This window comes from Macaca fascicularis, chromosome 11, assembly GCF_037993035.2.
Source record: "Macaca fascicularis isolate 582-1 chromosome 11, T2T-MFA8v1.1".
NCBI classification, from domain to species: Eukaryota; Metazoa; Chordata; class Mammalia; order Primates; family Cercopithecidae; genus Macaca; species Macaca fascicularis.
Genome location: NC_088385.1, coordinates 62,864,157 through 62,889,053, shown reverse-complemented (window position 1 = coordinate 62,889,053; position 24,897 = coordinate 62,864,157). Strand labels below are relative to the sequence as shown.

The window sequence follows — 24,897 nt, the reverse complement described above, 5'->3', positions numbered from 1 at the left end:
GATCTCTTATACGAAATGTTTTCACTTGACAGACAGGAAGCTGAAAAAAACTTTGGCATTTTTATTCAGACATGTATAAAAACAAAACAAAAAACTTCAGTGATACAACAGACATTTTCCCTCAGTTCCCCATCCAAGGGGACAGAGGTGTGAAGCTGAAGCTGGATCTTCTTTCTGTCCTACCTGGAAGCTTCTCACTGCTAGATGAGAAGGGCTTCTAAAAGGGGATCTTGGGGATAAGGAGTGAAGATCATATACAGCACATGTGGATTATGGTTTACACAAAGATGTCCAGTTATTTTTCCTTCTGACTACCCCCACCACCACTTCCTGAGACGAGATGTCTGGGTATAGGAGGAGGATGTGGCTGTTGGGGTTAGACTTGATTCAGTGCAAAAACAAGAAACGGTGCCCCGTAAACAAGGGCTGTGACTTAAATCAGTTTTCCTTGGCACCTTACAGTAAGAGCACATGCACAGGAATTGGGAGGATTTTGCATCCTGGACCTACTGCTTAATTTATTTCATCTCTTTAAGGCTCAGTTTCTTTTTTTTTTTTTTTCCCTGTAGAGACGGCATCTTGTTATGTTTCCATAGGCTTGTCTCTAATTCTGGGCTCAAGTGATCTTTCCATCTCAGCCTCCCAAAGGGCTGGGATTGCAGGCATGAGCCACAGCGCCCAGTTCTAAAGTTTTTTTTGCTGCTGCTTTTTTTTGTTTTTTAAGAGATGGGGTCTTACCATGTTGGCTAGGCTGGTCTCAAACTCCTTGCCTCAGGTAATCCTTCCGCCTCAGCCTCCCAAAGTGCTGGGATTACAGGCATGAGCCACCATGCCCGACTTCCCTTTTTGTGAAATGAGATAATATCTATGTCACAGAATTGTTGTAAGGATGATAAAGGACTAAGTGAGATAACGTAGGTGAAGTTTAGTATGATGCCTGGTTCATAGTTAAGTGCTGAATTATTATAATAGTAATCAATATCTACTCCTAACCTCTTTCTTCACAGATTTTAAGCTTCTGTCTTTCTAAGGGGTTAAGAGTCATAAACCAAAATTACACTTTCCTCTGCTAGGTTTCCTCCCTTTCCTCTTCTTGACAGTCTGATGGGAAACAAAGGCACACATAAGAGCCTAGTTCCAAGTAGTCAGAGCCTGAGAGGAAGGGATATGGAGAGTAATCCTTCATATCTCCAGGAGTGCCTGTGAAGAAGCTGAGGAATGGGACTGGGAAAGCACACAAAATAAGGAAAACCTCCTTTCCTGGGGTTGGGAAAGAGAAGAAAGTGCACAGCTGGCTACATACCATAAGAATTTTGTGTCAAAATGTTTAAAAGCCTCCAAAGTTTGAATGGAATTGTCTGGGACTGGGGAAAAGGGGCTGGGACCTGGGAGAGAGAGGGAATAGGGAGAAGAGGGTACCCTCTAAAGGCACTAGCTGCCATTAAATGCTCCCTGAGTGCCACAAGGAGCAGGAGTTACGTTCTCTGGGCATTAGCCTTGGGGAAAAGCCTGCTATGCCAGTAATCAGGGTTATCAAAGGCAGAGTCTGTAGCCTCTAAGCTACGTAGAGTTTTTAGGTGGGCGTAATGGACATGGGGGGCCTGATGTCCAGGCCCCTGAAAAGCTCTCATCTCTTCATACCCTTGCTCAGATGCTGGGCAGGCCCCCATGGCTGCATAATCACCCCCAGGACCACTTCCACCTCGTTGCCGATTCATATATTCATAGTCTTCATCTGGAGTTGTGCCAGCAGTGGGCATGACTGGTACAGGGTGGAGTGGGCAACTCTGTGTGCTGCCCAGAGAAGCACTGAGGTCTGACCCCACATCCATGTACTCATAACCCAGCTCCTCAAGGGAACTTGGCCTAGGGGGACGAGGTGGACTGTGCCTTCTCCTCCGGTTCATGTATTCATACTCCTCATCTTCATCTTCTTCTTCAGTACCCAGGACAGAACTGAGACCCACTGAAGAAAGGGTGCCTTCCCGGGAGGAGGGAGTACCTGGGGGTTGAGAAGAAAGGATAGGTATGCGAATAACTTCATGGGGGTAGGGGAAAATTTGAAAAAATTAATAGGACAGAGAGACATATGATCAGAGAAGAAAAAACAAGAGGAGCCCGGGGAAAGGATTCGAGGAAGAATTGAGGAAAGCCCCAGGAAGAGTCAGGCACCTTTGAGGTGTGTATCTGGCATGACATAACCGTTGACATCCTCTTCCTCTAACCCTGGTGGGGAGAGTGGGGTAACAGGAGTAAGCAGACTGTGGCGCTGGGAATGGTAGGCGCTATCTCCGCGTGGCCGTGGGCTCCGGCTCCTGCTCCGGCTCCTACACGTTGACACTTTCTCCTGGAGCTCAGCCTCAGAGCCTGTTACATGGCCCTCTGATGACTCTGATGCCAGGCATCCCCGTGGCATTGGGTGTAGAGAGACTGGACGGGGGCACCATTCACTGCTCCCAGAAACTGCAGACTCCTAAGGAAGAAAATAAACAGAAAATAATGCAAGGAGATTTACGTGATGAGGAAAGAAGAGACATTTGTTTAGAAGGAAATTGGGTTGTTCCCTGCCTTTTTTTTTTTTTTTTTTTTTTGAGGTGGAGTCTTATTCTTGTCGCCCAGGCTGGAGTGCAGTGGCATGATTTTGGCTCACTGCAGTCTCCGCTTCCCTGTTCAAGTGATTCTCCTGCCTCAGCCTCCTGAGTAGCTGGGATTGCAGGCACCTGCCACCGTGTGCAGCTAGTTTTTGTATTTTTAGTAGAGACAGGGTTTTGCCATGGTGGCCAGGCTGGTCTCGAACTCCTGACCTCATGATCTGCCCACCTCAGCCTCCCAAAGTGCTGGGATTACAGGCGTGAGCCACCGGACCTGGCCTTTTTTTTTTTTTTTTTTTAAGAGACAGGGTCTTGCTGTGTCACCCAGGCTGGAGTGCAGTGGTACCATCTCAGCTCACTGCAACCTCTGCCTCCCGGGTTCAAGCGATTCTCCTGTCTCAGCCTCCTGAGTAGTTGGGATTACAGTTGTGCACCACCACACCCAGCTAGTTTTTTGTATTTTGGGTAGAGATGGGGTTTCACCATGTTGGCCAGGCTGGTCTCAAACTCCTAACCTCAGGTGATCCACTCTCTCTGGCCTCCCAAAGTACTGGGATTACAGGCGTGAGCCACCTCGCCCGGCCCTCGCTGCCTTCTTTTTTGCAGGACACTGATTAAACCTCAAAGGTTTCTAATGTCTTCCACACTACTCCTATCAATCTGATCCTAAAACCCAGCCTCTCAGCATCAGAACTTACCTGGCAAGCCTCCCCAAGATTACCCTGGTTCATGGGCATGTATCCAGATGATGGACTTAAAAGGCTCTGGCTCTAGGAGGAAAAAATAAGGAAAAGGTTAAGATGAAGGGAGAAATCTATATTCACCATGGGGGCCTTTAAGTAGTTAATCTGGGTATCTGTAGGGTTTGTGAGGGCTTAGGGTGCAAAGTGTTGGGTAATTAGAAGGTGTCTTACCCCACGTGGCCGATTAAGTGTTCCAACTGGTAGGCTGAGGGCGGAGCCCAGTGTGGTGGTTGCCAGGTTGTCCTCCTCTGCTTCCAAGTCTAAGTCTAGGTCTAGTTCTGGCTCCAGCTCTACTTCCTCTAGCTTCTTGTTTGTCAGACCATGGGGCTCTGGCCCAGGGGCTATTCCAGGCCCACTCTCTCTCTATATCGATAAGTGATTGTTAGGGGGAATCCTGGTTCCAGCCAACTCCTCCTTTTTCTAAATTTCCTTAGTATCTCCTACTCCCTGCTCACCTTTATGACCAGATACCGTGGTGGGTCTCGGGCCATCCTGGTGAACTCATTGGCTAGTTCTTTAAAGGTTGGGCGAATGTTCTCATCAATCATCCAACCTAGAGATAAGATGTAGGAGGTAGAGACATAAAACGGAATATATCCATGGCCGGGCGTGGTGGCTCACACCTATAATCCCAGCACTTTGGGAGGCCGAGGCGGGTGAATCACCTGAGGTTGGGACTTTGAGACCAGCCTGGCCAACATAGTGAAACCCCGTCTCTACTAAAAAGACAAAAAAAATTAGCTGGGCATGGTGGTGCATGCCTAAAGTCCCAGCTATTTGGGAGGCTGAGACAGGAGAACTGCTTAAACCTGGAATGTGGAGGTCACAGTGAGCCAAGGTCACGCCACTGCACTCCAGTATGGGCGACAGAGTGAGACTCCATTAAAAAAAAAAAAAAAAAAAAAGGGAATAGAGCCACAAGAGGAGTACAGAGGGAAGTCAGAAAATGGCCGCGGTCAGGCCGGGCACGATGGCTCACACCTGTAATCCCAGCACTTTGGGAAGCTGAGGCGGGCAGATCACCTGAGGTCAGCAGTTTGAGACCAGCCTGGCCAACATGGTGAAACCCCTTCTCTACTAAATATAAAACAATTAGCCAGGTGTGGTGGTAGCCGCCTATAATCCCAGCTACTCCAGAGGCTGAAGCAGGAGAATCGCTTGAACCCGAGAGGCAGAGGTTGTAGTGAGCCGAGATTGCACCATTGCATTCCAGCCTGGGTGATAAGAGTGAGACTCCATCTCAAAAAAAAAAAAAAAGAAAAAAAGAAAGAAAATGGTTGGGCTCCGCTGGTAACTCACACTTGACCATCACCATGTAGACATCAATTGTGCAGATCTGGGGCTGTGCCAACCGCTCCCCCTTCTCTAGCAGGTCTGGTACTTCAGCCAGTCGCAGCCCTGCATAGGGCTCTGCCCCAAAGGTCATCAACTCCCAAACTGTCACACCTGGTGCAGGAAGAAATGGACTAGTCACTGGCAAAATAGTAGACATGGGCATGAAGTGAAGGGAAGGCAGAACCTGATCTGACATAAAAATCTGAAGTGCTTAGAGATTCTAAGAGGGGGTCTCAAAAGGCAAATTTGAAATTGGGGCCAGTGATGGTAGAGAGGGCATCCAGATGCACTGACCATAGCTCCAGACATCACTCTGGTGTGTGTATTTCCCAAAGTGGATACTCTCGAGGGCCATCCACTTAATTGGAGTCTGCAGATTAAAGAAAGAGGTATCACAAGTTTATTTCCACACATTTTCTTAGCATTTCCAAGTCCCAAGTTCTTGATCATTCTTTTCTTTGTTGTTCTCTGAACTAAAATATCTGGCATCTGCAGCCTCCTCTCCTTGAACTTACCATGAAGCATCTGCTTGCCTCCGGAAGAGACCACTGGCTGCTCCCTATCCCCACGCTTCACTCACCCCCACCTCCTTATCCTTTGTGTCACCTCACCTTGGCCTCACTGTATAGCAGCTGCTTATCATCAGGAGGCAGCAGGTCAGCCACACCAAAATCTGCCACCTGAACCTGACTGGGTGACTTGAGTAGCACATTTCGGGCAGCCAGGTTTCTATGCACCATACCATGTTCTTCAAGGTAGTACATACCCTGTAGGTAGAGGGGAAGAAAGTATTCTTAAGGTTAGGGGAATCAGTCACTGAGATCTGGAATTCTCCCAAACTTAAATCTACCTCTCAGCAGCAGTCCCCAACCTTTTTTGGCACCAGGGACCGGTTTTGTGGAAGACAGTTTTTCCCGGGGAAAGGGAGGGTTGGTTTTGGAATGAAACTGTTCCACCTCAGATCATGAGGCATTAGTTAGATTCTCATAAGGAGTGCACAACCTAGATCCTTCACATGCACAGTTCACAATAGAGGTCACGTTTCTAAGAGAATCTAATGCTGCCCCTGATCTGACAGGAGGCAGAGCTCAGGCAGTAATGCAAGTGATGGGGATTGACTGTAGATACAGATGAAGCTTCACTCGCTTGCCTGCTGCTCACCTGCTGCGTGGCCCGGTTCCTAACAGGCCATGGACCAGTACCAGTCTGCAGCCCGGGTGTTGGGGACCCCACCTCTCAGAACTTCAACCTTCCCACTTTTTCCTGGCTGGCCCTCAGCCAAGCAGTTCTTATCACAGAATTCCTCCAGGCTTCTCTCACCTTGGCAATTTGTACTCCCCAGTTGAGCAGCAGCTGTGGCCCCAGTGCCCCCCGGTGTTGTCTCACATGATCCAGCAGAGAACCCAGAGGCAAGTACTGAGTGACAAGCTGCAGAGATGACCCTGGGCATAGTCCCAGCAGCCGCACAATGTGGGCATGGTCCAGGCTGCCAATGGCCAGCATATGCTAAGAGACACAAAAGGTGATATCTAGGAATCCAACAGGTTCACGTACACTCAGCATGTGCACAGCCAGCCCAGGCCCCCCGCCAACATTCTGGCTAACATAGTAGCTGCTGAGAAGCACAGGACCGTGCTTCTACATGATTGTATCTAATATTGTCCTCTCTCCTAGCGGCATACAGAATTTCCTTCACTTACATCTGTCACAGCTTGAAAACTTTGCCGTCCACTCTTGTCCTCAATGATTTTAATGCAGACTGGAATCTTGATTGATTCACCTTCAGGGATCCACACTCCCTGGGAAGTTTGGGGCAGGAGTTGGCATAAGGTCATTCTCCCTAGGTCAGTCCTTTCCAAAAATCTTTCACCCTTTTGCCCTAGGTGCCTTCCCCACCTCTCCAGAATTCCTATGGGTCACTTACTTTGTGCACAGTTCCAAAGACACCCGAGCCAAGCACTTTAAGCTTCCTTAACTCTGTCTCTTTGAAGATTCTGGCCAAGACTTTGTTAGCCTTCTCACTGGGGTCCAGAGGCTCTATGCTCTGAGGAGCAAATGGGAAGGAGGTGCTCAGGAAAGGCCATTCCCATGTTCCACTCCAACCCGCTCCCCATAGGTGAATGCCAAAAGTGGCAGAGCCGAAAGGGCAGGAAGAGGAAGGACCGTTAGTCCTAGAATGCATTATAGGCATATTGAGGTACAGACCCTTAGAATTGAGGAAGTTATTTGTGCTCATGAGATCAGGAATCAGGGTTTTCCCTTTGATGGAGGAACATGAAGTGGGGAAAGAGACAGCTAGGGAGAGTTGGTAATACTATTACCTCCGTGAGTACCTTTTATACTGTGCTCTGTGCTTTCCACAGCACTGTCACATACATCATTCCCCTTTAACCTTATTGCCATCCTGGAAGGATAAATGTTATTTCCTCTGTATAGATGCATAAACTGAGGCACAGAGAAGATAAGGAACTTCTTCAAAGTCATGTGGCAAATTAATGGCAAAATCAGGACTAGAATGCATGCCTTCCATTTCGCTGACCAGTGTTCTTTCTAGGGGACCACACTACTTCCTTTAAGAAAGGGATCAAATCTCTGGGGAAAGAGGAGGGGAGTGATGTTCATGTCATCATTGACCCCTGGATGCACAGGGTACCACTCAAAATTAAGCTATAAAGAGACTTCCGGGGCATGGAAAGAAAGAAAGAAAGAGAGAAAGAGAGAAAGAAAAGCAAGAAAAGCAAGAAAGAGAGAGAAAAGAAAAAACAAAAGTAAGCTAAGTACTCACCTCACCCCGTTCCAAGTATCGCCTCATAGCCCTTTTATTCTGAATCCGGCGCCCACGCCAGTAGAGAAAAGTGCCGCCCAGCATCATGAAAATCACTACCAATCCTGCTATCACTGTCAAAGCCATTGTCAGATGGGTTTTGCTATGGGATATATAGAAACCCAACATTATCCTGGGTTTGCATCTTCCTTACAAATGTCAACTATACTTGTGCTGAAGGTATGATGCAGATCTAGGGCAAGAAATTAACATTCACATATATATCCTTAAGCACTGGAGGGACCAACCTAAATCTGGACCACTCTTCGACTACTGAAAGTTAATTTTAGGAAGGGAAGTCCAGAAGCCTGCATTCTTGAGTCCCAAGTGTCCGGTGATAGTGGACTGCGTACATAAAAGGCCAGAATGAAGAGAGCCTTGCTCTTCTCTCCAGGTAACCACCTCTCTCCCAACTCTCAAATATCCCCAGTTTCCAGAATCTCCAACTCCATCATACCCAATCAGCACCAGTGTTTGTCCTAAACAGTCTTGAAGCTCTGGTCCTTTACACCTAGGGAAGAAAGTCACTACCTTAAATGAGAGCTTGGACAACAGAGGCTCAATTTCAACAGCCTCAACATACAAAAGCTTGTTTTAGAACTTACCATGGCATCCCATCCTGGAGCCCAAAGCTGATCCCAAGACATGGCCTCCACCCCCAGCTTACTAGCTCTCCCCAAGCCCCTCTTCAGTGAAACCCTCTTGAACTGAGGTTATTCCATGTTCCCAAAACCGTGGTGTAATTTTGTGTTGTTACTGATTTTCCCTTTCTCCAATCCTTCGCTACACAGCTGGGAGTGATTCTTTTTTTTTTCTCTTTTTTTTTTTTTTTTTTTTTGAGACGGAGTTTCGCTCTTGTTGCCCAGGCTAGAGTGCAATGATGTGATCTCGGCTCACCGCAACCTCCGCCTCTTGGGTTCAAGCAATTCTCCTGCCTCAGCCTCCCACGTAGCTGGAATTACAGGCATGCGCCACCACGCCCAGCTAATTTTATATTTTTAGTAGAGACGGGGTTTCTCCATATTGGTCAGGCTGGTCTCAAACTCCCTATCTCAGGTGATCCACCTGCTTTGGCCTCCCAAAGTGCTGGGATTACAGGTGTGAGCCACTGCACTTGGCCAGCTGGGAGAGATTCTTAAATCACAGCCTCTCTCTTCTTTCTGCTTCCGCTTCCCTCACCCTAGTTCTGTGCTCCTACCCTTCCACCTGACCCCCTCTCCTTATTATCCCATCACTCACCCCTGGGTGCAGTTCTCATGGCAGGGCCGACATTCATTCTGAACATCTGGGTACTTGTAGATGGGGCCCTTGGCACCTAGGACTCCATGGGGGCAGCTGCTCACACAGTGGGGCCCATCTCGAAAATGGGCACATTGAGCACAAGTATCAGAGCCCTGAGTGGAAGAGAGAAGGTCAGGAAGAATCAGATCCCAAGGTCAATTCCATACCTCCCAGCAAAAACCAACCCAGACATTCAGGATCTTCTATCTGCAGGCCCTAGCATTATCTGGCCTCTCTGTACTATCCTTAGCCATATCATTCCCCAGATGCTCCAAGTATTGCCCCTTCTCTGTCTCCCTTGGAGTGTCTCCCTTGGAGATCCTGGTGCTGCTACTATACCGAGCCATTGCATGTGGCAGTGCCCTCCATGGGTTGGCATTCCGGGTGGCAGGAGAAGCATTCAGCCTCATGGGCAAACTCTCGAGGCTCCCTGCAGTGGGGAATAAAGGGAGAGGGGTCACTTCCAAGTCCTGACCTTCATGACCTGGTCTCCTACCTCACTCCCACCAAGGCATATGCAGAAAGCTGTCTAAAGGCTTTTATTATATGCCACCTGAACAGTTCCATGGCAGTGCCCCAACCCCACCCATCCTTGACTGTCTCCCCTCACTGTACCCATTCAGAAAGTTGCAGTGGGTCACACAGACACCTCCTCGGCTGTAGTTTCGACAGGACAAGCACTGACCAGGGCCTGGGCCCCAGCATCCCCCAGAGGAGCACAGTGGGTCACACACTTTGCCCTCTGCCACTGGAAAGGAAGGGGTGGGTTAGGAGAGGAGTCTGAGGACTCCCAGCAAGCCCTCTCTTCATTATTCTTCCTCGTTACTGCTTCCGGCCTAACAGCCCCTTTCTCCTTGGTTCCATCCCTCAACCCTACTCCCATGTCTAGGGCAGAATAGTCCTTTCAGCTCTCTCCTCCCTGACTCCCTAGTCTCACCACCCAGCAGACCCTTTCCCTCACCGCAGTCTCTACGCGGACGATTATGCTTGATGTCTAGTCGCTCTTCTGTAGGCCCCCGAAGCACCTTGGTCCAGTTCAAAGAGTGGTGGTAGCAGAGCTGCCTATTGGCACTTATATAGATACGCCCAGCACTAATTTCCTTCAGGGATCGGAAGCCCAGAGATGTGACATTCAAGTTCTTCATGATCAACAATGAGAAGCCCCGGCTGAGAATAAGGAGACAGGATGAGAGGAGAGACTACTAAGGGAACATTAACTATTCAATGGAATCATGTTAGTCAAGAAATTTGCTCAGTGCTAGTCAGATCCACTGAGAGGGAATCCCCCTCCTTTTGCCTTTTCCTCATGAAACTCTGAAACCCTTTGGTATTGAGGTACTGCTGTATGAGACGGTGCCTTGTATTTTACTCAAGAATGCCTGAAGATGCCACTTCTGCCATAGTCTTTACTCACTTGTAGAGGCTTCTGCCTCCAATGGTTGTCAAGTTGGAAAAAACACTGAAGTTGTACATGTGGGGTGGCCAGGACTGGATGTTCAGGTAACCTGAGGGGTTGGAGAGAGGCATATGGGCAGGCAGACTTCATCTTTCTTGGGTTCTCCTAGCTCCTCCCCTGTAACTTGGGACATGATTTTCTCAAGTAGTTATACCGCAATTTATGCCAGTGGTTCGCCTATTCTAGAAAGGCCAAACTCTCTACCACTCACCTGTGATCTCCCGTACTGTCCGGAAGACATTGAGCTTCTCTGGGTCCAGGGCAGGGATCTTGTGCCAGGGGTCTCTGAGTAGAACAGTAGAAACCAGTCAATAAGGTAAAGGTATAATTCAGTGGCAGTGAGCACACCAAGCCTCAGAATTTGGTTTCTAAATATCATTCTCCACTAAAAGGAAACATTCCTTGGAGAAATGGCTGGGATGGGGGAACTATATGAGCCTAGAGCATCTTGTGCAGACAAGAAAAGACTCAAAGAATTAAGGGTACAGCCCAAAGAACACAGGAGCCAGCTTGGAGGGGCTGGCTAAAATAAATGATGATTGTAAAAGATCATAACCATTGACTAGAATAAAATAAGTATCCATAAGAGTAAATAAATAGGAAAGGAAGACTTTTTTTTTTTTTCGAGACAGAGTCTTGCTCTATCGCCCAGGCTGGAGTGCAGTGGCAGCAATCTCGGCTCACTGCAGCCTCCGACTCCTGGGTTCAAGCAATTCTCCTGCCTCAGTCTCCTGAGTAACTGGGACTACGAGTGCACCACCAAGCCCAGTTAATTTTTGTATTTTTAGTAGATATGGGGTTTCACCATGTTGGCCAGGATGGTCTCGATCTCTTGACCTCGTGATCCACACCTAGTGATCCACCTGCCTAGGCCTCCCAAAGTGCTGGGATTACAGGCATGAGCCACTGCATCCAGCCACATGTGGTATGTTAACATTTGGAGGATCTGGGTAAAACAGTATATGGGGGGCCGGACGTGGTGGCTCACGCTTGTAATCCCAGCACTTTGGGAAGCAGGGGCGGGTGGATCACTTGAGGTCAGGAGTTCGAGACCAGCCTGGCCTACATGGTGAAACCCTGTCTCTACTAAAAATACAAAAATTAGCCGGGCATGGTGGCACATGCCTATAATTCCAGCTACTCGGAAGACTGAGGCAGGAGAATTGCCTGAAACCGGGAGGCAGAGGTTGCAGTGACCCAAAGACTGCACCACTGCACTCCAGCCTGGGAAAGAGAGTGAGACTCTGTCTTAAAAAAAAAAAAAAAAAAAAGAGGCCAGGCATGGTGGTTCACGCCTGTGATCCCAGCACTTTGGGAGGCCGAGGCGGGCGGATCATGAGATCAGGAGATGAAGATCATCCTGGCTAACACGGTGAAACCCCGTGTCTACTAAAAATACAAAAAAATTAGCCGGGCGTGGAGGTGGGCGCCTGTAGTCCCAGCTACTCAGTAGGCTGAGGCAGGAGAATGGCGTGAACCCGGGAGGCGGAGCTTGCAGTGAGCCGAGATGGCACCACTGCACTCCAGCCTGGGCGACAGAGTTGAGACTCTGTCTCAATTAAAAAAAAAAAAAAAGTATATGGGGAATTTTACACCATTCTTGCAACTTCAGTGTAGATCTAAAATTATGTCAAAATAAAAAATTAAAGGAAAAAAAACAGGTGGTTATAGTGTTTTTTTCCCTCTCTTTTTCTGACACACACACACATACACACACAGACACACACACATATATTTTAAGTGCTGTCCTACAGACTAGAAAGTCCCTTTGTTCTGCTGCTCCAAGGAGCAGAATGAGTGAAAACATCTAAAAGTCACGGGGAGACAGAAATTTTTTTTTTTTTTGAGACGGAGTCTCGCTCTGTTGCCAGTCTGGAGTGCAGTGGTGTAATCTCGGCTCACTGCAATTTCCACCTCCTGGGTTCAAGTGATTCTTGTGCCTCAGTCTCCCGAGTAGCTGGGATTACAGGCACATGCGCCACTACACCCAGCTAATTTTTGTATTTTTAGTAGAGATGGCATTTCACCATGTTGGCCAGGATGGTCTCGATCTCCTGACCTCGTAATCCGCCCACCTCAGCCTCCCAAAGTGCTGGGATTACAGTCACCGTGCCCAGCCTGAAGACAGATTTTTATCCAAATTTAAAGAAGAACTTTTAGAAAACTTTAAGAAGGAGGTTGGGTGCTATGATCCCCAGCACTTTGGGAGGCCAAGATGGGAGGATCGGTTGAGCACAGGAGTTTGAGATCAGCCTGGGCAACATAGCAAGACCCTGTCTCTACAAAAAATACAAAAAAATAAGTCGAGTATGATGGTGTGTGCCTCTAGTCCCAGCTACTTAGGAGGCTGAGGTGGCAGGATCACTTGAGCCCAGGAGGTCGAGGCTGCAGTGAGTCAAGATCACGCCACTGCGCTCCAGCCTAGGTGACAGAGCGAGACTCTATCTCAAAAAAGAAAAGACAATAAAAAAGAAAACTTTCAGAAAGAGGATATGCTGTTCCTGTCCCTTGTTCCTTGACAGGGCGATATTCAATTGCTCAAAGATGTTCCTGAGGGGACCCAAGGCCTGGATGGAGGATGTGTTAAGCATTCTTTCAGGTCCTTTATAACAGGCTAGAATTTTGTGACTTTGATTCCTAGTCAGCTCCACATAGGAAAGTTTAGGCCAGTGAAATGAACTGTGAGGGGTGCATGGGCTGGGGTCTAAGGAGGGAAGGCAGGATCTCTAACCCATTGAGGCCGGTGATCAGAAAGTCCAGGTTGCCCAAGATCTTGGTGCAGTTCACAAATCCATCGATGTTGCTCGAGTCCACAGTCTGGAAGCGGCTCCCAGAGCCTGTGCCCTCACAGGCTGTAAATGTAAGAGAGATTCAGTGGGGGTGGTCTGAGCAGGCTCAGAGGAAAGGCTGTCTCTTTACAACTTCTTACCATCTCCTACCCACCTTTGGGACATAGTCCCCCACAAGGCTCACACATCTTGAGTCCATTTTTATCTACTTCCATCTTGTCAGGAGGACAGGCCCTAACACAGGATGTTTGATCCACCACAAAGTTATCTAGGGAAGAGGAGGATGACACCATTAGAGATGAGGGAGGAACACTACCAGCTACCAATGGAACCCTTGCTGTGGGCCTGGGCTCCCTCCGGCTCTGCACTGGATCTGTCCCCATCTGCCACCCTAGGTCCCTTAAGTGCTGCCCTGTAGATTCGAAAGTCTCTTCACTATTTGTTGCTACAAGGAGCAGAAGTAAGGGTGATAGCTGAAGTCATGGGAGGACAGGACATAGGGGTCACTCATTGGAGTGGTTAGATGATCATAACCATTCACCAATCTCCCTATTTATCACCAACTGGATTCTTTTTGCCTCCCACAATTTTGTCTAAAATCTTGGAACTACTATTGTTGATCATTGTTCCTTCCCCTCAAACACTTACGGGGACAGCTGGCTACACAAACTCCTCCATACTGATACTTGGTGTGGGGATTGGGTTCCAGCTGGAAAGTTAGCTTGTTGTAGACAAGAGGCTGTGGACAGCGAGGTACACAGGCTCCACTGTCATTGAAGTGCCGGCAGGCCTGGGAAAAAAGGAGGCCCATCAGATTTATGTTATGTGTGTACCCCTACCTCCTCCTCAAAGGCCACAACCCAATTTCAGAACCCAGGCAATGGAAAGAATACATACAAAGCAGTCTGTGTCCTGAGGGCCTGAGCAGCCCCCGGCACACTCATCATGGCAGCACTGGTTGGGGTTGGGCCCAAAGCAGTGACCATTACACTGAGGAGCACAGATGGTCTTGGTCACTATGGAAGGAGAGAAAGCATGGCTGTTAGGGCTCCTAGGACTGAATCCTGAGGCCACTGCTCATGCCTCCCCCGCAGTATTGACCCAGGCTTGGGGAGGAAGGGATATGAAAGTGTATGAGTAAAGTTTTTGGAGGAAAGTTCAAACCCACATGTTTGGCAGTCTTCTGGTCCAGGACCCCAGCATCGCCCCTTGCAAACCTCATGACAGAGGGGACCTGGTTGGGAAGGAAGGCAACACAAGGGGCCATCAGGGCTAAGAAAGGCTTGTTTGAATCAACAGGGTATGATGTCACTACACAGGCACCTCAATCCCGGGAAGCAAAAAGCCAAGGCTGTGTCCCTCCCTGCCCTTGGAGAGCAGGGCTGGGCTCAAGTGAACCTGTCAACAAGGGGTGGGGCCACGCCTCCACACTACCCAGTGGGCAGCTGAAGGGGAGGGACTGGGGCAAATGCCAATCTTAGTCCCAGTCCCAACCCAGGAACTTGGTTCCTCCTGGGCAAACTGAATATATGCAGGAATATATGCATGTGAATGGTCAGGGGAAGGTGGGCTCTGAGGAGAAGGGAGTATATTCTAGTGGAACGAGTAACAGATGTGGAGCCTAAAGATCTGGCTTCCCTGCTTAGTACCCAGGGAATCTTTTTTGTTTTTTTTTGAGACAGGGTCTCAGTCTGTTGCCCAGGCTAGAGTACAAAGGCACAATCACAGCTCACTGCAACTGCAGCCTCCTGGGCTCAAGCAATCCTCTGCTTCAGCCTCCTGAGTAGCTGGGATTACAGTTGTGAACCACTACGCCTGTCTGATTTTTAAATGTTTTGTAGATTTTTTGCTATGTTACCCAGGCTGGTCTTGGACTCCTGGGCTCAAGTGATCCTCCCACCTTGGCCTCCCAAAGTGCTGGGATTATAGGCATGAGCCACCATGCTCGGTCTGCTCCTTTTCTTCTTTTTTTTTGAGACAGAGTCTCGCTCTGTGGCCCAGGCTGGAGTACAGTGGCATGATCTCAGCTCACTGCAAGCTCCGCCTCCCGGGTTCACACCATTCTCCTGCCTCAGCCTCCTGAGTAGCCGGGACTACAGGTGCCCACTACCACGCCCAGCTAGTGTTTTTTTTTTTTTTTTTTTTTTTTTGTATTTTTAGTAGAGACGGGGTTTCACCGTGTTAGTCAGGATGGTCTTGAGCTCCTGACCTCGTGATCCGCCCGCCTCGGCCTCCCAAAGTGCTGGGACTACAGGCGTGAGCCACCGCACCCGGCCTATCCGCTCCTTTTCTTGAAACACCTCCTCTGTAGTTTAGATTCCAGGGGACTGGCATGGTCCGTCCTGGTGGGCTGCTGAGTCAGGGACCTGAGGTGTTTGTTCAGTGGGGAGGCGGGTTCAGATCAGGAATGTAAGGATGATAGAAAGAAGGGAGTCACTCCGGTTTGGTGGGGCTGGGGAGCAGTCTTGATCACAGTCACTTACAGCTTCTGCCATTGTCCTTCACCACTATCTCAGCGTCTTGGTCCCTCACGATGTCCTTCCAGTCAATTGTGTCCATGTGACAAAGCTTATCATTCTTCTCAATATAAACACCCCCTGACAGAATCTCTGAGGTAGGGAAAGAAGTGACAGGGTTAAGGGCCACAGCAGTACGCCTCTTCCTTACCTCTCCACCCATCCAAAAGGACACCTGAGACTCAGGAGTGGGAGGACGAGGCAGACAGATAGGTCCAATTAAATCCAAGCTGCAGAGAAGACTCCCTTTATAAGACGAGGAGTCAGGCCAAAAGAAACTCCCGCCTCCTCAGTCACCTGTCCAGATCCGGTTTAGCTAGTGGGGGAGGGGAAGGGAGAGAGGGAGAGAAGATTTCTGACTCAACATCCCCTCCCACAAGCCCTGCCCATATGTTTTCCAACTGACTGGGACAGGGAGAAGTAGAAGATGGACAGGTGGTTTTTAACTCCTATATTCCTCAGCTCATAGGGGTTTGGTTTAGGAGAGCAAAGGTAGAATTCCTAGGGAAGGAGGGACATCCAGGTATACTGTGCTTTGGCTTTTTTTTTTTTTTTTGAGACGCAGTCTCACTGTCACTTATGCTGGAGTGCAGTGGTGCGATCTCGGCTCACTGCAACCTCCGCCTCCCAGGTTCAAGCGAGTCTCCTGCCTCAGCCTCCTGAGCAGCTGAAATTACAGGTGCACACCACTATCCCCAGCTAATTTTGTTTTGTTTTGTTTTGTTTGTATTTTTAGTAGAGACAGGGTTTCGCCATGTTGGCCAGGCTGGTCTCAAACTCCTGATCTCAAGTGATCTGCCCTCCTTGGCCTCCCAAAATGCTGGGATTACAGGTGTGAGCCATCACGCCTGGCCTCCAGTACACTGTACTTTGAAGTTAGAGAAATGGTAACAGATCCGGCTCTGACTCCAGCCCCACCAGGACACATGGTTCCTTTCCCTGGAGTAGATGCCCCTAGCTCCCCCTACTGGGGGCCCTCTATTGCTTAGGGAGCAATGGACCATTAGACAGTTACCAAGGTGACAGGCACCTTGGAAAAGGCACTTAGAGTGGACAGCCTTGGGTCATCATCAAGCAGGTACCAGTCTGAGGGCTGAGGGGTGAGGCCGGAAGGAACCATCGGGAACTGACCGGTGAGCTGAGTCAAGCGGAGCTGGCGCAGAGCGTGGCTGGAGTTGGTGTTATAGTTCAACATGACGAAGATGGCAAACTTCCCATCGTAGACCTGGGTCCCTCGCACCACTCGGAGGTTGGGCAATGGTAGAGTAGAGAACTCATTCATGGCCACGAGGACATAGCCTGTCACTTCTCGAATCCACTGTGACAGAGCAGATTATGTCAATGAGAGAGACAACAGGGCAAAAAAATCTCAATCCCCTCTCCTCCTTCAGGCATTAAAGACTCTTAACTCTTAATTCTTCCTTCTTTCTTTCTTTCTTTTTTTTAAAATTCGAGACAGAGTTTAGCTCTTGTTGCCCAGGCTGGAGTGCAATGGCGCGATCCTGGCTCACCACAACCTCCGCCACCCGGCTTCAAGCAATTATCCTGCCGCAGCCTCCCAAGTAGCTGGAATTACAGGCATGCACCACCACATCTGGCTAATTTTGTATTTTTGGTAGAGATGGGGTTTCTCCATGTTGGTCAGGCTGGTCTCGAACTTCTGACCTCAGGTGATTCGCCTGCCTCGGCCTCCCAAAGTCCTGGGATTACAGGCATGAGCCACCGCACTTGACCTTTTTTTTTGGTGAGACGGTCTCGCTCTGTCACCCAGGCTGGAGTCCAGTGGCACAATCTCGGCTCACTGCAGTGTAAAACTCCTGGGCTCAAGCGATCCTCCCACCTCAGCCCTCAAGTAGCTGACTACAGGTGCGTGCCACCAGGCCCAGCTAATTTTTGTATTTTTGTAGAGACAGGGTTTCCCCATGTTGCCCAGGCTGGTCTTGAACTCCTGACCTCAAGTGATCTGCCTTCCTTGGCCTCTCAAAGTGCTGGGATTACAGGCATGAGCCACTGCACCTCTCCTTAACTCTTGCTAATTCCTATTTTGGAGTAGGGAGTAGACTGTGTCACACTACTATGTCACTTCTGGGAGTGAAGACAGGCAGCTTTCTCCTCAAAGCTCCTCATGCCAGGCGGGCCCTTTCTTCATCTCCCCAGGTACCCTCTCGGTCCTCAGGTGTCTCTCTGCGCTAGTCCCTGCTGACCTCGCACTACCACAGAACACCACCTGCCCCGCCCCTGCCTCTGCCCCTGCCCCCTATATATCCCTGGCTACAACAGCGAGACCATAGGTCCCAGATTACAGCCACTGTCCCCAGAAATACGCGGGTTTGGATCTTAGGAACTCCTGAGTCTTAGGAAGGGTGAACTCCAGCAGAAGGTAGCCCTGAAGAGGGAAGGAGGGTTCTAGGGGAGAATAAAGAGGAGCAGGTTGAGGAAGGAGGGTGCACATTAACCTGCAGGAAGGAGAGGTCAGCATTGTGTCCCGTGAGCACAATCTCGAGGTTCCCCATCACCACCTCACACCTCTCGTAGAGCTTGTACAGTGTCTGGTATTGGTTCTCAGCATCGCCGGTCACACTCAGGCCATTCAGAGTCCCAGGACACACTGTTCAAAGCAGAGGGAAGAGTGGCTGAGGGCTGGACACAAATTCACAGCCCATCTGCCATCCCCCAAGATCACCCCCTTGGTTGCCCTCTTCCAGTTACATTAGACAGGATCAGAGGGCATTTGCCTCCAACCCTCCCACAAGCGATAGGCAGAAGCTGTAGTGGCCTGAGAGCTTTCTCTCTTCTCAGAATCCCTTTACCATTCTATGAATGGGAAGGTGAAGATTTCCTTTTTCTACCTGAGACCCCTCTGTGCCTCTTTTGGGTACCACTCTGGGTACTAAGGGGTTAATAGAGAAGGATGACAGTGAATTTGTTTCCCTCCCTAGAAAAGAGAAGTTAGGAAAGGGCCGAAACTTTGATTACCCTCCTCTCCCCCTCCAAGCAGGGCACTCACTTCTCTACCCTCATCCTGCCTCTCTCTAGGTCCTGGAATAAATATCTCTTTGGGGCTAGTACACAGCCCCTATTGTGTCAACTGAGGGTGGGATGGGGGCAGAGGGTGGGGGCAGTGCCTGGGGCCACAGTCCAGCCCACAATGAGGCGATTCTATCCAGGAGGGGGGCTGCCCCACCCTATCCCTAGACACCCCATCCTCAGCAGCACTCCCCTCCACCCTCAAGCCTTGGGCTCAGACAAGTGACCTCAGTAGAGGAGGGAGCTCTGGCAGTGGTGGGGTGGGGGGGGGGTCAATGGGAGCTTTGTGTTTAAAGCTGGAAGATAAGAAGCTGGTTGCCTCCCCACGTTCCTAAACTCAGGCTTTCCTTCTCACTCTCTCTCCCTATCCCAACACACTCTAGCAACCTCAGCATCACTTTCCAGCCCTAGAGTATTTTTTAGCAAATACAGGGACACCTGGAGAGAAATAGTAGGAGATGCCCCACACTGAGCCTCCACCCAATTTCATTGTTAGAAGAGGTTCATGAAAAAGCCTTTCACCATGGCAATCCTCACCCGCACTAGGGGAAAGCCTAGACTAGAGGCACATGGCATGTCAGCCTTGGGAGTTCACTCTTTGCAAATGTGGTGGACAATGGCCTATGGAAAATCCTGGACTCTGAAGCCCTACCCCAGTCTCTTTCTTCTGGTTCAGCGAAAGACCACGTGTGGGGTGGGGAATAGGGGGTAGATACCACCTGTTCCAGCCACCCTTCCCTGAGGCAGTGGTAGTCAGTGGGAGGCAACAGTGGGAATGGAGGGAGGGAGACTGGTGAGGCCCCAATCCCTCTTATATACCCCTAGTCTGAATTCTTGACCTTGGAGGGCTCCTTATCACTCCCCATGAAGGTTGGCTAGTCCCAGCAAAGAGAGCTAGTTCCAGAGGAGCTGGTAACTCCAGGGTCCTTGGGTTGAAATGAAAGAGACTAGGAAGGTTAGTCATTTCTGGAACAGCCCCACCCCAGTCCCCTTCCTGGCAGGACACCCCCTTTCCCAAGTTATAGTGCCAATCCTTCTCCCCAGATAAGGGAGGAGCCAAGTTTTCTGCACAGGGAAGTAGTAGTGTGGGCACACACACACACAACATACACATGAACACGTACACATTGGTCCTGCTGGCCCAGGAACCTGTGGTCGGGTTTCCTTGCAGGAAGTATTTCAGGTGGCCCCATCTATCCCACGTGCCCATATGTGTTTGTGCAGACTTTGTGTCTGTGCTTGGAAGGCTACAGTGTTAGAGGTAGCCCAGTTCCCTGCTCCCCTGAGGGTAAAGTCCATATTACACAAACAGGGGGCAAAGGGCCTGGGCAGGAAGGGAGCACAAACAACACGTCTGGGGAGGAGCTAGGCAGCTTGGGGAGCAGGGCAGGGGAAGGGAATCATAAAAATCCCTCCTGTACCCAGGGACCGGGAGCATAAGGAGGGGCAGTGGCACAGGCACTCCTTTGGTAGAGAGCACTAGGGGTGGGATAGAGCCAGAATCTCCAGCCCCTCCTCAACCAGAAGCCTCCCCTCCAACATCCCCCACCCCCATCACAGCCAGGACAAAGGGGCTATAGAAGGACTGAGACAGGGCCGGATGCCCAGAGGCTGCAGGACCCAGATAAAGGGTAAAGAGACCCAACCATGCCTGCCTCCTGCCTACCCAGGGAGGGTGGCCAGACTCTGGTACTCCTGGGTTTCTGGGTGAAGATTGCGGGAGTCTGGATGGGACAGTTATACAGTCACCCCACTGCTCCCTCCCACGCCAGTCCCCAGACCACCCCCCTCCACCAGCTGGGAGTGTTCACATCTAAAAATCCCAGGATCTAAATTTAGGCCCAGCAACTGTGGGGGAAGCACAGGTGGTTTCTTCCACTCCCACACTGGGGAAGGGGCCCTGGCTGTGCCAAATCCCAAGCTGAAATCTGGGGGGAGGGGAGGAGATCCACAGAACTTCAAACCTCAGGTGTCCACGGCCCCAGAGACACCCCAAAGGGGTGGGCTCAGATAGCATGGGAGTCGGGGGAGGACTGGAGAAGAGCAATCCAGGGCTCTGTCTAGGGTCCTCAGACAATAAGCAAAATGGGGGCAGGGGGCACAAGATGGGCCCAGGTAGGACTCCCCAAGGCAGGAGGCTTAGAAAGTAGTAGAGGTGCCCTCTTGATCCTCCGGTTGGGGAGAGAAAAGACAAGAGGCTGGACAATCCTTGCCCCTACAGTTCCTGGCCTAGCGCCTTGTATATAGTAGATGCTCAATAAATATGAGTTGGGTTGACCTGGATCTTGACAAAGAGATGTTGCTCAAGCTCTGCTATTCTGAGGAAAGCGGACGCCAGCCTCTGTTGGGCCTCCCGCCTGATGTCACCTGAACTTGGCCCTCTGGTTAATCTCAGACCTCCCCAGGGCAGGCTCACTCACGGAAGAGGAGGTGCCGCTCCTGTTTTTCCAACACTAGAGAACAACAACCCCCTCCAACCTTCCGTAGCTCCGCCCTGTCGGCAAAACAACGAAACTAGGAGTAGCAGAAATCGGTGCGGGGTGGCGGGCAGGAAGCTGGCGAGCAAACCGAGACCCTTCCGCCAAGGCCCCCACCTCCAAGCACCTCCTGTTTATAGAATTAAGGTCCCTGCCCCGCTCCCTGCAGGGTCCCTCAGAAGTGTGAACTACTGTTGCGGCCTCAGCCTCTTTTGGGGAGACCAATTAGAGGGTCGACGACGCTCTGGGGAAGGGGGCGTGAGGGTCCAAGAATGCCGCCCTCGGCCGGACCACGCCGATAACCCGAGCCTGATCGCCCCACTCCCAGGTGGTCCGGCGTACGGGGGCAGCACCCACACCCCCGCGCCGCCTGAGACCCTGCCCATGCCCTCAGAGGCTTCGCGCACTGGGTTCCGGCTCCCAGGTGCCGAGCCCGCCAGTGCTCTCGCGCCACTTACCTGCCTGAGAGTTGCCCACCTCGGAGCCCCGGGCCAGGTTGAAAAGCAAGCCCAGCACCTGCAGAGCGCCGTTCGCCCTCATGACTCCGCGGAGGGTGAAGGGAGCCCAGCCGAGTCCGGCCCGGGGGCCCCTAGACTAGGACATCCAGGCAAGAGCCACCTGAACCGCAGGCGAATTGGTGGCTGCTGCGGCGCAGCGGAGGTTGCAAACTGCAATCGGAGCCGGAGCCGGAGCCGGAGTCCGGGGCAGGATGGCAGGGGAGGGGTGTGTGTGTGTGTGAGAGAGAGGGAGGGAGGAACGCAGAGGGAAGGGGGTGAGTCACGGCCGCGCCCCCTCCCGCGCGAGGCTGGAGTAGGGATTGCGGAGCCTCGGACTGCCCGCCCCGAGCGCGCCACGCCCCGCGGTCCCGCAACTTGGCGGAGCAGATCGAAGATGGGGCTCACCCTAATTTTTCTGCAGGAGCTGGGCCAAGGGGAGGTCAAGATTCCAAAAGCCCCCAGATCCAGGGAAGGGTAATGAATGAGGGAGTGGTAAGCGCTCCAAAGCCCAGCCTCCTGAAATTTGGCCTCGCCCATTAACCAAATCACTCAACTCCCCTAGCCGGTTGGTTCACTTGGTGGATTTTCTCTCAGAATGTGAATATTTCTCTCTGTGTGTTTTTGAGGGGGAGGGTGTTTTTTGCCTCACGTCCAGGCCACCTCAGTTTCTCCCAGACTCGAAACCCCATAACTCATCCACCCAGCCCAGGAACCCGAGCCAAAGAGGCCGCGTGAAATTGCACTGTCTCCGGCCGCTTCCTCCTCCAGACCCGGCGCCGGCCGGGCCTCTCCCGGGATTTGGATGGGGGGCGGGGGTGGTTTCCAGCCTGCGAACAGACCCCGGAGCCCGCCTTTCCACTTCTACCCCGGGAGGGGCTCCCGCACCTGTCGCCGTCCCCTCTGCTGCCCCCCACGGCCGCCTGGGAGAACAGCTGCCTCCCCTTCCACTCTGGAGTCTGGCCGCACCGTCCATGCGGCCGCAGTTCCCGCCGCTCTTCTGGGGACCCAGATGGGCACACACCAAGGCGCTCACACCCTCCCCGGTGCCTTCCAAGTCCAGGCTCGCGCAGGAAAGGGGTGGGGCGGTGAAGCGGGATGCGGAGAGGACACTAGAGACTGCGTCCACCAATGGCGTGGACCTCTGGAACCTCCAGCACCAGCTGCCCGGACTGGCCCAAAGCCCTGCTAGTCCCGGGACGGATCCGACCGGCGCCGCCTGGTGCCCAGCCTGTGGCAGTGGAGTCCCAGACGGCCTTGCATTTCAAATCCCTTAAACTGGTATTGGGGATCTCGCCCAGAGTGCCTAGTTATTTTCCCCAGAACTTCAAGCCTGAAGACTTCGAAAACAGTTGAGTCTTGATAAACAAAAATTTCACCCCTCAGGCCTAGCAAAGACTACCGGCTAACATTCCTTAAACAGGCTCTGTATTGATATGCAACCTAGAGGGCCTGTTCTCTGTTGGAGAACCTTTGCTTTGGGGAGGTTGGCTTTCTCCAGACCACGTGTATAGCAGTCATAATAATAATGGCAACAACAAAACCATTAACATATACAGTATCTCCATATATCATTTCATTTACAAAGTATGTCCTCAAACTTAGCGCCTTAGAGAATGTGTCACTTAACATAAAAATTATATGATTTAGGCAATATAACTCTCCATTTTACAGAACTTGAAATGTGTGACATTACCAAGGTCATCCACCTGGTGACAGTGGTTGAGGTGATCAGGTGACTGAGAAGTGGGGCTCAGACTTTTACCTAGAATTTCTTTCTCTTTTTTTCTCCCTTTTTTTTTTTTTTTTTTTTTTTTTTGAGACGGAGTTTTGTTCTTGTTGCCCAGGCTGGAGTGCAATGGCTTGATCTCGGCTCACTGCAACCTCTGCCTCTTGGGTTCAAGCGATTCTCCTGCCTCAGCCTCCCAAGTAGCTGAGATTACAGGTGCCTGCCACAACACCCGATTAATTTTTGTATTTTTAGTAGAGATGAGGTTTCACTGTGTTGACCAGGCTGGTCTGGAACTCCTGACCTCAGGAGATCCACCCACCTTGGCCTCCCAAAGTGCTGGGATTACAGGTGTAAGCCACCACACCTGGCCTTACCGCCTGGCCTTACCTAGGATTTCTTTATTATTTTTGTATGATGTAGAGATGGGGGCGGGTGGGTCTGGCTATGTTGCCCAAGCTGGTCTTGAACTCCTGGCCTCTGGCCTCTGCAATCCTTCCACCTCAGTTTACCCAAATTGTTGGGGTTTCAGGTGTGAAGCACCCTGCCTGGCCTTCCCTAGGATTTCTTACTGTTCTACTGAGACTGGAGCTTCATGTGTTCGGATTCACACTCCCATCGGATAACAGAGCTGATGCCACTTAAGGGTCTCCACTCCTACCTACCCTCCTCCACATTAAAGGGCTTTTCATTTTATTACTCACTCAGCTCCAGCTCAACCTAGTATTCAGGGTCCAAGTTCCGAAGGAGAAAATCTTCCTTGGCTTCCTTGTTTATAAACTGTTGTATCTACTTATAAGACTGTTGTTTGGGCCGGGCGCGGTGGCTCACGCCTGTAATCCCAGCACTTTGGGAGGCCGAGGCGGGCGGATCACAAGGTCAGGAGATCGAGACCACGGTGAAACCCCGTCTCTACTAAAAATACAAAAAATTAGCCGGGCGCGGTGGCGGGCGCCTGTAGTCCCAGCTACTCAGGAGGCTGAGGCAGGAGAATGGCGTAAACCCAGGAGGCGGAGCTTGCAGTGAGCCGAGATCGCGCCACTGCACTCCAGCCTGGGCGACAGAGCGAGACTCCGTCTCAAAAAAAAAAAAAAAAAAAAAAATGTTGTTTGGAATTTTTTTTTTTTTTTTTTTTTTTTTGAGACGGTGTTTCACTCTTGTTGCCCAGCCTGGAGTGCAATGGGTTGATCTCGGCTCACTGCAACCTCTACCCCTCGAGTTCAAGCGATTCTCCTGCCTCAGCCTCCTGAGTAGCTGGGATTACAGGCGCCTGCCACCACGCCTGGCTAATTTTTGCGTTTTTAGTAGAGATAGGGTTTCACCATTTTTGCCAGGCTGGTCTTGAACCTCTGACCTCAGGTAATCCACTCGCCTCAGCCTCCCAAAGTGCTGGGATTACAGGCATGAGCCACCGCATCCAGCTGACTGTTGTTTGGATTCAATGAGAAAAGTCAGGTGGAACTCTGAATTACTGTGCTCAACCTTTAAGAAGCATTCAGTGAATGCTAGCTGTATCTTCTGCTATTTTCCCAACCCTAACCCTTCTCTCTCAGCTAGATCCCAAGATGCGATGGATTCTTCAACACTTAGAGAAACATCATGCTAAGTACCTGGGATATACACAATAGATAAAGC

The 24,897-nt window shown here is 50.8% G+C and overlaps 1 protein-coding gene across 3 annotated transcripts; it reads right to left on the bottom strand.

The window, feature by feature from the left end:
• Window positions 1-41: 41 nt before the first annotated feature.
• Window positions 42-22,610, bottom strand: ERBB3 (erb-b2 receptor tyrosine kinase 3). Of its 3 annotated transcripts, none has more exons than XM_045366518.2 (28): window positions 22,422-22,610; window positions 17,992-18,143; window positions 16,667-16,853; window positions 15,503-15,628; window positions 14,188-14,253; window positions 13,917-14,035; window positions 13,668-13,809; window positions 13,174-13,287; window positions 12,962-13,082; window positions 10,442-10,515; window positions 10,189-10,279; window positions 9,736-9,941; window positions 9,390-9,522; window positions 9,114-9,204; window positions 8,733-8,887; window positions 7,951-8,004; window positions 7,455-7,596; window positions 6,594-6,713; window positions 6,370-6,468; window positions 5,990-6,175; window positions 5,281-5,436; window positions 4,964-5,039; window positions 4,634-4,780; window positions 3,790-3,887; window positions 3,506-3,697; window positions 3,290-3,361; window positions 2,173-2,473; window positions 42-2,002 (listed from the first exon to the last, which is right to left on the bottom strand). In XM_045366518.2, exons 1-28 carry the CDS (start codon window positions 22,507-22,509, stop codon window positions 1,476-1,478), a joined length of 4,035 nt encoding a protein of 1,344 aa, XP_045222453.2. In that variant the 5' UTR covers window positions 22,510-22,610; the 3' UTR covers window positions 42-1,475. The 3 variants fall into 3 exon arrangements, with proteins under 3 accessions (XP_045222453.2, XP_065381257.1, XP_005571238.3); XM_065525185.1 differs by lacking the exon at window positions 22,422-22,610 and adding an exon at window positions 21,942-22,002; XM_005571181.4 differs by lacking the exon at window positions 22,422-22,610 and adding an exon at window positions 21,498-21,740.
• Between the last annotated feature and the right edge of the window lie 2,287 nt (window positions 22,611-24,897).